General features: G+C 47.7%; 1 protein-coding gene across 1 annotated transcript in view; it reads right to left on the bottom strand.

The window, feature by feature from the left end:
* Positions 1 to 14,991, bottom strand: part of INSRR (insulin receptor related receptor) — a 627,856-nt gene that overhangs the window by 150,405 nt on the left and 462,460 nt on the right. Inside the window, exon 13 of the mRNA XM_085637005.1 lies at positions 9,615 to 9,751. Within this exon, the coding sequence (XP_085493131.1) occupies positions 9,615 to 9,751 (137 nt within the window). The remainder of the gene's footprint in view (positions 1 to 9,614; positions 9,752 to 14,991) is intronic.

Genomic DNA, 14,991 nt, shown 5'->3' with positions numbered 1-14,991 from the left:
GGTTCTGCTATGTTTCGTGTTCTAATTTCTCCTTTCTTCATAGGTTGTGTTGGGGGTCCGGGAGCAAAGACGGTTACCTGGATCGTTGGACATTCATTTGTGCATTGGGCCTCCAAGTATTCCGACAGGCAGGTGTATGGTCGTAGCCTGGGCCTGAGAAGCAGCCATCACGAGGTACATTGGTGGGGCAAGAGTGGGATGCGCTGGGGGGAGCTATTGCCCTGGCTGACAAAGAGAGTGTCGCAGAGGGGATGTCCGGACTTGCTCGTCATCCACCTGGGGGAGAATGACCTGGTGAAGCAATCAGGGGTGTCGCTGCTGTATTTGATGCAAAGGGACTTGGAGGCTATGAAACGCAATCTGGCTGGCGCCTGCATTGTGTGGACTGAGTTCATCCCTCGTTGGATCTGGAGGGGGCATTGAAGCCCGCAGCGGTTGAACGAGCCCGAAGGAAATTGAATAGGGCAATGCGGGTCTTTTGTGAGAACATTGGGATCAAGGTGCTGGCGCACACTGGACTGCGACTTGAGGAGCCCCTGCTTTTTAGAGACGATGGTGTGCACCTTTCGCACATGGGCAATGCGTACTACATGATGGAATTGAGGGATGTTATTAGTGGTTTATGGAATGAGTCTATCTGGTGTCGGAGAGCGTGAGGGCGAAAGGTGCACCGGAATGGGGTGGGGCAGGTAACCGCCCTCCGGGGGTTCCCTGGTTGGCGGATTTGGGAGGGGGGAGGAGTCCATGACGGGCATACTCACCCTTCCGGGGAGGGGGATACTGGTGAAAGGTGGGGGTGCGTCATACCAGTTTACGACGAATGGAGATGATGGAGGAGGTTGGAAGAGAAGTGAGGAAGCGAATGGGATAAGTAAGGCGGTTGCTGTGTGAAGTGGGATGGAGTAATTGGAGTATGGGAGAGAATGGAAGAATGAGAAGTTATGTTGTTGGGGATTGTTGGGGGGTTTGTCTGATGTTTGGTTATGGTTGTCCAACCCTGTCCTAATAAATGGCCTTTAACGCTAAGTTACCTTGCGTGGAGTGATTCTTGCGTGACGGACATGGGGGACGGATCGGGCCTAGGCCCTCATGCAGTGATACACAGGTGGCGCAGGGGTGGTGAGCCCTCGTCAGGCCTTACTCCTCCTGCTCGAAGATTGGGGATGCCCCCAAGATATTGCTTGGTGACCCGCTGGACATGAGTGGTTGTGGGATGTATGGAGAGGAACAGTCTGGTACGCAGTGATGTATTTTACGGCACGCAATTAATTACCGGGGCCTAATAAAGTTAGATGAGGCCCGGAGGTCTGATCCGGCCTAGGCCTCGCAACAGTTGAGTGCCTGCTCTGGAGAAGCACTGCGAACACACAGGGACCCATTCCCACTGCAGAGAACATTGAAATTCCAAGCATGAAAGCCGACACATGTGCCCATAACCCCATCATGCTTTGCACTAATTAAAACAGAATGGAGCTAGTGAGACCCTACCCCGAACAAATACCGCACAGGATAGAGTAAGAGGCAAGCGTTGTTGCACCCAAAACACAGAATAGGCAGCCCACACGCTGGTCAGGCCCCACCAGTGCCTTACTGCAGCCACCGGCATGGCAGAGGATATGCTACAGGGAATAAAAGCCAAGATGACACACATGCCACAGTTTAACAGACATTCGAGCGACCATTAACCCATGCTGACAACAGAAGGTGCTGCAGATAGCTGCCAGAAACGATTCCACGCGATTCTGGTCAAGGATACTATAGTCTGCGAAGGCTGGTACTTTACCACTGGTGCAAATACTGGTCATGGACCGTCTATGATAGAATGCCCCGCAGTCAGCCATGCTCTCATATGTGGGTGAGGCGTCACATGCAGAGGGAGACAGTGCCCGAGAGCCCACACACTCTGCACTATCCACTAAACTGGATTCTGTCCTAGCTGCAGAAGAGAAAATAGGAGCCACGCTAGACTAAACATGCACATCCCTGGAATCAAAAATAGACAGTCAAATTTGACTTTATGCTTTTGAGGGCTGACCACTGTAAGCTGGCTGACAAAGTTCATGCTAATGAACTTGCACTAACAAATCTAAAGTCCACAGCCATGCAGCGGCACTGCAGGACTTCCTAGACCAAGTGAATATCTTGGAGGGCAGGCTAGAGGACGTCAATGGGTGCTCACGCTGCAACAATGTTAGAATGGTAGACCTTCCGGCCGGTGACAAGGGTCAAGACCCTGTGGCCTATGTCAGGTGCTGGTAGAGGGAAGTCCTGCCAGATTATGCACTGTCCCCCCCCCCCACCCAAGTCGTGGTGGAGCAAGCCCACAGGGTACCAGCTCGCAGACCACAGCCGGGGGCCAAGCCACGACCGCTCCTATTCAGAATGCTGAACTACAGAGCTCAAATTATGTTGCTTCGAGTTTACACGGCACAGGTGCAGAGGCGGCGGTGGTCTTTTAGTGCGGTGGTACGCCAGCTTCGAGAATTAGATATCCATAACTCCCTGCTGTTCCCAGCCAAACTGCGGATGGTTGTGAAAGGCGCCACTTGCTTCTTTGATATGCATCAGATGCCTGGGACTGGTTAGAAGAAACAGGCCCAGTGACGTGACCCAAACCATCTCCTGAGTCAACGACACCCCGGAGCGACAGAAGAGGTCAACACCGAGGCAAGGGCAGAGTTCTGGGCTGCCCTACCCTGCCGTCGGCAGCTCCTGACCTGGAACAAATATTAACAGAGACGGGAAGCCCTCCATGTGGCAGCAATGATTCGGTCCACAGCACAGGGTTCAGACCAAGAGATGGGGTCTACCAGATCACAGAGTGAGGATTACTCCACTCCCATGTGGTCCGAAGATCTGGGCTCACTGCGTTTACCAGATGTCACGCCGCAAACGTCAGATGATATCATCTGAATAGTCATGAGAATACAGAGTACTGAACTATGTCATGCAATCCACATATCCAGCAGCGATCCCATCCAATGTTAGGTGCTTCATGCTGCACACATAACATGGGGGATGGCTTGCCTCCTGGGTGGACCGGGGCGGGGTCTGTGTGGGGCATGGCGCTCTCCCCTGCCTGATGGCGTGCACATTAACACTAAACTCTATGGGAAACACCTGGCAATCCAGTAGGACATCGGGGGTGTGGACTGACATCAACAATACACAGCGCTACCCCTACAGTCAGACACCAACGCACACAGTAGTTGCCATGGTTGGACAATATTGTTTGGACAAGCTCCAGTTGCGAGTTTGCCCTCATAAGGTTTTGCAGATTGCACTTCAACTCCCAGTTTTAGTTTTATTTTTGATACCCCACGGAGCACTGAACGATCACCTGGTCCGAAATTATGCACACATACCCACTTATAGCGAAAAGTACAACACACCCGTAATATGACTCATGCGAACATCCTCACATGGAATGTGAGAGGGCTACATCCACCAGCACATAGATTCTCCATATATTCATACTTACAGAACAGATCCACATGCATAGTCCTCCTACAAGACACGCATCTGACTCGAATAGAAGAGGATAGCCTCCGCTGGCGCTGATAAAATCAGGTATACAGCACTAATTACTGCACCCAATCTAGAGGGTCTTGGTATGGGTAAGAGCAGGTGTTCCTTATGTGGTGGAGGCGGTAGAGACTGATGTGGAGGGCAGATATGTGTTTATGAAAGGCAGGCTAAATGGCCAAAGTCTCCTTATTGGATCTGTTCACGCTCCCAATGTAAAGAAGAATTCATTCCTTTGTTAGTTGACGGAGGTCTTAGCATGCTGGAGTGGAATTACCTGGCTGATAGGAGGCAACTTCAATTCGTGTTGGATGTAGAGCTGGATCGGCCGTTTCCACCCCTGACACACACCATAGCTGCATCAAATGCACAAGCGTTGGCCGAGTGGCTGACCCATTGGTCTTTAGCTGATATATGGCATACTCGCAAAACAGACGTGTGCATCTATTCATTCTATTCCCCCATGCATGGCTCGCATGTCAGACTGGACCGCATAGTGGGGTCCACAACCCGTTTCCTCTTGTTGGGGGGATTGAATACCTGGGACACATGCAATACGGACACAATCCCTAGCTCTTGCAACTTAAGTGGTAGGCGGGCCACCACCCTTCCCCACCTGCAGCCTTCTGCCAGCGGCACTGAAAGACCAGTAGTTCTGTGCCTCCTTGGGGGCTGCGACCGCAGCATACTTTGAGGTAAACGACGCTCCACAGGTGATACGCTCCTAGAATGGGATGCTTTTAAAGTGACTACTAGGGGCCATTGTCTAGGACTTACTTGGAACATTCATAAGCAACTAACTGAAGCACTTATCAAAATAGAGCGCCAGTTACTGCAATATGAAACCAGCGCGGCTGCGAACATAGGGGACACATGAAGCTTAGACGAGTTGCGCACTGAGCATGTAGACCTATTGGAGAGGCTTAGGTACCACAACTATGAGGCGCATACTGCATGCACGCACGCAACATCAGACAGGACAGGTCGGATGCTTGCATGGCTTTTGCGCCAGGAGCAGGCTCAGCGACCTATATACACTCTACGCGATGACATGGGGCACCAATTATATGTATAACATGAAATACATACAGCAATGACGCAACACTATGCAGTATAACAGTCCTCGGGGCAATGTGACGAGCGGCAGTTAAGCACCTTCCTAGATTCAGTTAGCATACCCAAGGTAACCCCTGAGCAGTGCGAGACAGTAGACACACCAATTACCCTTGATGAAATTTGTGACGCTATTGTGGCACTGGCGACTAGAAAAAAAACCAAACCGGATGGACTACCAGCCAAATATTACAAGGCGTATACTGCAACACTTGCCCCGCACCTGCACGCCCTTTACACCGTGGCACTGGAAGAGTTGAAACTCCCCTTGTCGATGCGCGAAGGGGGCCTAGTGTCGCTGCTGAAACCTGACAGGGACCCCACAGACTTGGGCTCATATAGACCGCTAGCCCTACTGAATGTGGACTACCAGGTACTGGTGAAAATCCTTGCGAACCGTCTAGCACCTATAGTCCCAACCCTAGTCCATGTGGTTCAAAATGAGTTTGCACCCTCTCAAAGCACCTCCTTAATCCTGAGGTGCTTTTTTAGAGTCGCTGCATACTCCGGGTGTCATTGGCCACACTCGGGTTGTTTAACCTGGAGAAGGCCTTTGACTCCATAGAAAGGACATTTCTGTTCACCACCCTAGCCCAATATGGCCTTGGCGAAACCTTCATCCAAATGGTTAAGCTACTATATAGGGAGCTAACAGTACAGATAAGAACAGGCCCATATGTATCTGCGCCAATCTTGGTAAGAAGAGAGACCAGGCAGGGATGTTCGATGTCCCCGCTCCTCTTCTCACTAGCCATAGAAACACTGGTCGGGGCCATTCGTGCTGGTGCCGGCTGGGGCATCCCGCTAGGGGATGGCATGCACACAATCTCACTGTATGCAGACAATCTCCTGGTGTACATTAGAGCTATTTGATCGATCCCTCCACAACGAGCACACAACCTAGGAGACTTTGCCGCCTTGTCGGAACTGAGGGTTAATGCAGCAAAATCATGTTTATACCCTTGCAACAATACATCTCAAGACCCGATGTATATACTGAATGGGGTATGCGTACAATGGAAAGCTGACACCATACGCTACCTGGGCATAGGAATATATATACGAAAAGCAGACTTGCTTGACGGCAACCTAGGCAGAGCAATGACGGCCGTCTGCTCCCAAATATCCTTCTGGGGCTCACTCCCGCTGTCAGTAACAGGCCGGTGGACCTCACAAAAATGGTGATCCTTCCACGATTCCTATACTATTTAGCAAATGTACCTGTATACATTCCCCCACCCCTTTTTCATACACTTGAAAAGACAATCAGAGACTTTTTCTGGGGTAGCTCTCGGCACCGGGTAGCTATAAAGAAACATGACCTGCCTACAGACCAAGGAGACCTAGCAACACCAAACATGGAACAGTATTACCTAGCAGCGCAGCTGCAATGGGTGGCAAGGTGACTGGCTGATCGCCAGCTGTGTGATATAGCATCCACATAACCACTCTGGTCCCTAGCCACTCTGGCTAAGCTGTTTCATCCTTGTGCGAAGACGAAACTGCCGGAGCCTTTGTTGCTTAATGTGGCATTCAGATGTTATCGCAGGATCCTGTATATCACCCGGAATGTGAGACCATATGTACCTGCTTTACCATTGGAGGGCACACCTAGGGGACACGTTTTAACCATGGCCACTGAACTACGTGGTTGGCGTGAAGCAGGGATCCAGGATATGGGAGATTTGTACCGGGAGGGCACCCCAACACCACATCCTACACTAGTTGAGAAACAGAGGTGGCACCCAGGCCAATTCCTGCTACACTGCTCGCTCTTGGCTACCCTTGCCACTAAATGTGGAGACATGACCAGCAAGCCCCCAACACATCTCATAATCCAGTACTTGCATATGGTGGGGTGAGGTGGACATCTCATGCTGTGATTTGCCGCTTCCCTGAGACAGCACACCGCAATCACACTAACACCATGGCGACTTCACTGGGAGGGGGACCTGAATCACCCATTTACGAGCCCCGAGTGGGCCTCTGTATTAGAGGTTCCTGGCACATATCCCCAGGAATATGCGCTTCCGCCAGGTACAATTCTATATTGTGCAGGGAGCATACCTCACTCCTGCTAAAATTAAATGATATTTTAACTGCATCAATGTTGCCTGCCCCCACTGCCACCTTATAAACCTGTTGTACATGTTGGGAGAATGCCCCAGTCTGCAGGGATACTGGATGGCTGTGGCAGACGCCCTTTCCCAGGGCACGGATCGCACCCTTCCCTTTGAGTGGGAAACCTATATACTGCATCTTTACCGTAGGAGCAATAAGCATAAGGTGACATCCCGCTTCCTAGACCTAGGACTTGCCGTGGCTAAGAAGCTGATAACCATGAAATGGAAGGCCTCTGAGCCCCCTCACATATTGGCGTGGCGGCACTCCATGCTGACATGGGCTAAAGCAGAGAGCATTGCACTGTGTCTGGAGGACACACTGGGCATTAGTAAGACACCAATCGCTACAACCTGGGATGCGATATTGACCGAGCTGCAAAGCATTCACAGCACCGAGATAGACACGCTGCCCCAAACTGACAGCAATACCCCGGAGCGCGTACTGGGTGAGGAATGCACGCTCCGACGAAGAAGTAGTTAAGGGTTCATGGCTGACATGCATGGTCGTACACCATCTGACGCGGGCTTTAGGGCATACACCAGATTCTCCTTACAAACGAAAGCAAAGGAGACACATTGATATGGGGGACCAGGAAAAGCTCCAGTTCGGCACACAATCACCTGTTATGTTTTACGTTGTCCTGTTTCATTATTACCCACCCCCCCTGTTAGCAGACCACTACACCGTCGGCACTTACTGGGTTGACAAACAGTGTATATAGATACGGAGGGACTGCAGAGGCCATTAACGATCAATATGAGAGGTTCATATTTGCTCAGCAGGAACACATGCGTGTTAGGGCTAGAGGCACAGACACGTCCTGATTACATCTGTACTAATATGTTGTCTATTTTGGAACCATGCAAAAATTGGCTGATACAAAATGTGATATATACTGTGCATGTCTGTACTGTTAACTGAAAACTCAATATTCAAACAAATAAATGATTTATGAATTAGGCATTCTAAGACTCAGAAAAATCCAAGTGGCTTCTGTCGAGCTAATTACAGATGCTAGGATTCTTTTGTAAAGTGTTACAGCAAACAAATGATGAACGGAATGCTGACAATGCAAACATTCTCCCCCAGTCAAAAGATCTGGGTTAAATCCATCGTTATTTTGCCCACTACGCCACCCCAGTTTGGACCCAGCCATATGCAAATCAGTCTTGACCCTGTGCCCCATGGGAACAGTCCAGACCGAACTGCCAGGCCAAGTCCTCCCTGGACCAGAAACAAGCATCCTGGGACCGGTTTCAGGGTATGTCACCCTTCTTCAGCCAGGCTAGCTTGAATCCAGTGGCACAGTGAGCAAGGGACCCACATCTGGGCATACCCATCCCACTTTTGTAAAGCATCTTTGTTGGAGAGTTCAGGCTAAAATAGAAAAGGTTTTTTGTCTGATTGGTTGACTTGCGTAGGAATTAGGCAAAGTAAGCGTTTTTAGATCTCTTGATGGCTTTAGTGCAGCCTTTCCAGTGTTATTTGTTGTGGGTTTCATCCTTTTGAGACTGTGACCTGCACTATTGCTATTTGAGTGGTGGTCGCTGCATTTGATCAGTTTAAGGTCTCCGTCGTACAATCCGTTGAAACATATGAGACCCACCTTTGCTTTTCTAGTCATGGTCTGAGCACGGGCGTCTAGCGTGGTGGTAGAGGTTACCACACAATGGCTATGGAGGACAGCTGATTTTGGAAATGCTGTAGCGCCAGAAGAATTGCTCATACAGTTAGACTGTCTCAGAGACCTGCTTTTAAAAACATGTAATCTTGCACAAATCAAAAGTAGTCTGATAACTGGCAATCAGGAGGCATGCCTCTAGGAGACATCACAACCTTGGGGGCTCGAAAAAAGACAGGTTCCTGGCAGCACACAAAAGCGAATACATGTTTCTACAATCGCGATTTATTTTCTCTTCCTAGGTTTCTGGCACATTTTGATTTAGTGCTCTATTTCTCCAAGTCAGGCTTCAAACAAACCCCAATATAGTAGTGACAGACATTTTGGGAGTATAAGAAAAGCACTGGCACTCTACAATTCAAGTGGGATAGTTCTTATTCTTTGGCTATAGATGATATTTAAACAACCTTATCACAGTTAACTCATCTACAATGCTTTTTTTCCAGAGAAGTGACTTGATTATCCTTGAAACCACTTTAATCAATGGCTAATCTAAGACACTAAACTTAAATGAATGCTTTTGATGTGGTGCCTGTATGGATCGATTGTCCTACCAAACTAGCCTCCATTAACAGATCGTAGAACACATTCTGCTTGTAGTACATGAAATGGGCTACTTTCTACATTGTAGATGGGAAATATGTAATGCAGCTATTGGTTTGAGGAAATTTGCTGTAATTGAGGCATAAAAACAGTATGTGTCACAGACATAACAAATGAATACAATTCTGTAATTGATTTAACATTTATCATAAAAAATCCAGGTTTTGGAAATAAATGCATTTTTTTGTCTACAATGGACTTATCTGAAACAAAATATTTACTTTTTGGGTTGTAACCCTAAACTGTTCGTTTTCAGTCAGAATTCAGGAAATCAGCAAATATATGCAACACATTTTTTTCCTGAAAATTGCCAAAACCAGTACCTTTACATACTTCCACTTGTACCATTTTTTAAAAGACATCTTATTCAGACAATCAACGACACCAAAATCTCAAGAGACAAAACTTCCAATCAGACCTTTTATCTGGTAAATATTGATTTTTAGACCCACAAGTTTTAAAAAGTGTTTCCATTTGTATAAGGGCTTCAATTTGTTATTGAACAAATTACGAAAAAACTTCACATAATAGTGGAAATCACTGCAAAAAAAGGATTTTAATCTAATACCTCAGACTCCCGACTGTATTTGATCTCGTACTTCAAGATGAGTCCATTAGGGTTCTGTGGCTCGTTCCACTTCAGTAAAATGCTATTCTTGCTGATGTGGTCCCAGGTGATGTTTCCAGGTATGTTGTCTGCCAGGGCTGGGGAAAATGGATCAGTTTAAAATATTACCCCTAAATAGGCATCCTTCATTTCTGCTGTCATACACAATATCAGAGAATCTATGCGGCAGGATTGTGCATTGGATGTAATTTGCTCCAATCGCCCTCCTTACCGAATGTCTGATCCGCACTCAGCATATTCTTTGGATTCAGAGTATCTAAGGACACCTCCCTAAGGCAGAAGATCCAATCGGTACACTTTTGATGCCTGTGAAGGCCTCAGTGGTAACTCCAAAATGATGCCAGAAGGGCCCCCGAGGTTCCAATATCTTACTTCGACGTTGAACCGAATAGGGCCCCCTTGGAGGGTCGGGGTGGGGGGCATGCACCCTAGGGGCCGTAGGGGCATCTGTTACACCCCTGGAAGACTTATCAAGCAAAATCCAGGAATCATCCAATCACTTCATTTTTCTGATGTTATTCCAATCACTTTGACAGCTGAGAGTTAACACTTCGCAGACACCATCTTTCACCCTTCTTGCTATTTTCTGACACCTCTGGTGGACAGGATGGGCATGACACTTTGGCATTCATGCCAATTCATATACAGAATTTAACAAAGTATCACATACCTCTTTTTCTACTTGAAATGTGTCATAGAGTTGTAAATATGGAATAAGATGGTGGCTGTGGAGTGGTAACTTTTAGCTGCTTCAGAAGACAAAATATATATGGATGTAGATTACATATAGGGAAGGTAGTATTGCCAGCTTCCTCTGATACATTGGGGAAATGATCACATTCATGTCCTCACATGTAGAAAGATCACCTGGCAGGTGTGCAGTGCTAGCTTCGCCACATCCCTATCAGTCTAGTACCATCTATGGTCTTGAATGTGTCAGGTCTTATTTCTTGTCTATGTATGCCTTTAGTTTCCTTGCACTTTTTCTGTATACAAAGTTGTGCAATAGAAATGAGTACATTGTTTAGTTGGAAGCGACACTGAAGAACGAAGAAGATGCTTTTCTGTCGGTTTATCAAGGTTTAATTTAGAATATTCTACCCCTAGGGAGTGAGATGTGATGTTGGCAATGTAGCTGCTCCCGTACATAATTTCTGCTATTACAGGCCCTTGACTTCAGTGTAGGTCGTTGCTGGCGGCTCCGACCAACAACGTATGTAGAGGGCCTTTTTCAACTCATGCAGCCCTCTACAGCGGGATATAATAGATTCCTTAATATTGTGTGGCATTTCTGTACAGGATACACAACCTGAGCCTATGTCACTAGCAATGGCATTTACGCATTTACTACTACTTACCATTTCCAAAGCTCTTACTAAGGGGCTGTTATGTTATAAATACTATTCGCACAAATACCCGTAGGTGTCTTGGTGCTAGCTCTGCTGAACTGAAGGAGGCGGCTTAATGGTTGGAGAAAAGCCTTGTTTTCAATGCTTTCCAGAAGGTAATGAGGCCGGCCATGGCTTAGATGTGTAAAGATAGTGAATTCCAGATTTTAGCGGTACCTAACAGAAACCTTTTACCTCCCCAAGAAGAACGTTTGAAATTAGGAAGCCCGAGTCCTTTTTCGCCCCCTGAGCGTAAATTTCTAGGTGGCTCATACTAGCTGAAACTCTGTTTCAGGAAAGCTGCGCCAGAATCATGCAGTGCTTTATAGGCTTCACTTAAGGCCTTAAACCTAATTCTCTGTCTGACTGGGAGCCATTGAAACTCATGAAGGAATCTGGAGACCGACTGATGTTTTGGGATGCCTAGCAACATTTGTGTGGCAGCATTCTGCACGGATTGGAGTTTGTTGAGATGTTGCCTATTAAGATAAAGACTATTACAATAGTCTAACTGAGAGCAACTCATTTCTGTGCATCTGATGTAGCCAACACGTGTTTCATCACGGGGTTGATCTCCCACCGACTTCCTCAGGGTAAAACCAAATCAAGATACTGTCAATATTCTCGATCAACCCCGAGATGAAACACGTGCTGGCTACATCAGTTACTTGGTTACATCAGTCACATTTTGGATAGACTCCAGTGTGCATCAGGCTTTGACTTCAATTTTATGTTTGACCAGCAATCTGGTGTTGATTAAGGCACAGCTAACACTACCATTCTTACCGCTACCTACAGAATATGGGGCATTCGGGGATATTAGCCTCTGAAATGTTTATTCCCACTGTTTCCCTACCAGTGATCCAAGTGCCACAATCCTGACAGGGCAAGTTGAGCACACATGGTAGCGTGCCCAGATCTAACTGCATGCAGCCAGCCTTACCTGCAGTGTCAAGCTTGAGGAGCTGGGTCCTTGTGTAATCCTTCTTCTTTGACCTAGTTCGTTAGTCAGGGGGAAAACCTGAGATGGAGAATGGTGCTCTGCGCAATCTGGGTGCGGACAGGCGCAGATAAGCTTGCCTTTGATACGCCCACTGCATGGACATGCTCTGTGGCAATTTAAATGTCCTTTCATGCGAGGGGCGTTGTCTGGGGGCGTGGCAATACGCCCGTGCTTTGCAGCACGTGTCCTCAAACAAACAGGTGGGAGAACCAGGGTCCAGCAACCCCGAGATTCTTTCACAGGCTACCTTGTGAAACGAAGGATACTGGTAAAATAACTAATCAAAATTTAAAGGGTGAAATGTAAAACATAAAATCAGTAATATAAGGGAGTGAATCCTCCCAAAGATGGCACCCGATATGTTGGAGCTAGGCACCTCCTAAAATGCACAGAGAGCTTAAAGGGAAGGAAAATATTGGGCTACTGAGGCTGTAAACCAACCTGCAGTCACTGAACGGCACAAACACGCTCGCTCTGTGCCGGTTTAAACGTCCCTCGATGTGAGGGGGCAGATCCAGGGGCGTGGCAATACGCTGGCACTTTGCAGCGCGTGTAAGACAGTTAAACTTTTGTCACATTAGCCTACTGTGAATGAAAATGAGTATCTGCATTTATGTACCTGTAACCACTGAAGACGTTAACTTGCTCATGCTAACCTTTCCTAAGCATTGGCATAGCCAATAGGTCTCGCTTTTGGGACCTTATAAGTGTTTAGCCATGCAACAGTTGCATAACTAAATACTTATAAGGTCCCAAAAGCGAGACCTATTGGCTATGCCAATGCTTGTTTATAAAGGCACTACAGTTGAAGATTCTAAGGGTGGAAGAGCACTGCTCCGTTAGCAAGCATAGGCACTACAGCGCTTCCAGTTTCAAAAGTAACTGCAGACACAAAAGAACATGGAAGGGGGGGGGGGGTCGGTGAGTGCTAAAGCAACACAGGGAAGGCTGGCATATGGTGAGCACTTTCGCGGCTGCTTTGATGTTCTTAGTGGCCGCGCGGCTCACTGAGAACATCAAAGCGGCCGCGAAAGTGATCAGCAGGCTGCCAAATGGTGCGCGCGCCCGGCGCACATGCACTGTAGTTGGCGGCCTGAAAAGCACTTGTTTGCACTTCCAAATCCCGCTTTCTATAGCTCTCGCCAGAGCAGCGCTAAAGCGCTGGCTCAGGCGAGACCTAAAAAGTGGCTTTCAAGCCCCTCTTTAACATCTTATGTTGATTAACTTGCCCAGCTGAAAACGTTTGCATGCGTGTTACATCTGAAGGTCGTTTTCTTTCTTTCTCGTATTCTCAAACCCCAGCACCTCCTCTGACGCCATGGGATTCCCATTGAAAGCCTGTATTTGAAACCCCATGTATCTCTGTCCTCTTCGTGCGGAGGCAGCTCACTTATTGTACAGTTGCAGTGTGAGCCTAGGTCAGACTGAATCTGTGATTCACTGAAAAAATGAAACCCGGGAATGCAAAGCCTGACCCGATGGGGGCCCGGGACAAACACCACCTGGGGCGGGAAACAGGCCCCCCCTCCCCCGTCGCAAAGCCCGCAAAAAAGGGGTGCCCCAGGGCAAGCCACGGCGCCTCCAATCTAGGAGTGAGTTGGCTGGGGGGGGGGGGGGGACCTCGGCGTGCCTTCCACAGCAAGAGGACGAGGAAGAGGAAGAGGCAGCGGCCTGGAACAGCCGGCGTCCTTGGGCCCGCAGCACCCAGGGGAAAGAATATGCATCCAGACCAGGCGGTGTGAGGCACTTGGCGGGGGACAGCTCAGCGGTACTGCGGAAGCCAGTGCGGCGTGGAGCTGAAGCCACAACTGGTGTGTACCAACAAAGCACAAAGGCGGGAAGGAAGTGACAACATCGAGAGCAGCCGGAGCATCTGCAGGGAGCCGAGGGCTCTGTGCCGGCGTGTACCCACCACAAGGGGAAACAAGCATTTGCAATGCAATAGGTCTCGCATTCTTAAAGTTTGAGCTATTGGCATCGATAAATAATGCAACACCAATAGCTCAAACTTTAATAGGCTCTCAACACCAACAGACTCTGTACCAACCAAGGCACTACATGTCTCTAGTTTCACAGCGCCAACCACTTGTTTATAGCATGGCGATCCCAAAAGTCCTGCTACATTAAAAAAATGTACCTATCTGATTGCATAGCAAGTGTTATTATTCCCCAACGCGGTTGTACTCCTTGTATAGACTCACGTAATGCAAGTATATCCCAGTAGCGATAGCCTACCTCACTGTCCTATGTTATAAGCTAAAGAGAGGTGTGTGGGGTTGGTGGGTAATATTCCTATGTGATGAGTGAATATATTGTCATGCTATGTTCATTTAGCACTCTCAGATGGAGCCGCAGCGCCTTTAGGCTGCTGGTACTTATTTTTTAAACTTTTTAATAAAGTGCCAAAGTAGTTATTGGATCACAAGTTTGAATGGTGAGTGCTGTGAGGTCCAACACAAACAGTGCAATAAATGGTGGTAGAAGGGAATATCACAGTAATGTCTCCTGGAGTAGAACGCTTTTCAGCGAGTCGAGAAGTCAAAATCATGAACTTAAATGGTGCTATATAACTCAATTTCCAGGTTAATACCTCACACATTAAACCCTTAAGCAAAAGGGCAAGGTGCCAAGACTAATCACAGGAACCTGAATAAAATACATAAAACAGAATCGTAAAACAATTTTAAGAATTTAAAAAACAGCATTACTTAATCAGGACAATCTTGATTAGTCAGCACAACCTATTTTATCTATTCATGCCAGTTAGCCTTATGGGTTGTGCCCTCCTTCTGATCGCCCAAAAGTGGCCTAATAATTTTACAGTGGCACAGGCAAAAAGAGGTCTGGCATCTGATTTTAGTATACGTAGGACGTCTTTAGAGCTTTGGGTCCTTAATTGTCTACACACAGGAGCTAGCCATTTGCT

This window comes from Triturus cristatus, chromosome 12, assembly GCF_964204655.1.
Source record: "Triturus cristatus chromosome 12, aTriCri1.1, whole genome shotgun sequence".
Taxonomy (NCBI): Eukaryota; Metazoa; Chordata; class Amphibia; order Caudata; family Salamandridae; genus Triturus; species Triturus cristatus.
The sequence above is the reverse complement of the archived record's forward strand: the minus strand, read 5'-3'. Positions and strand labels throughout refer to the sequence as shown.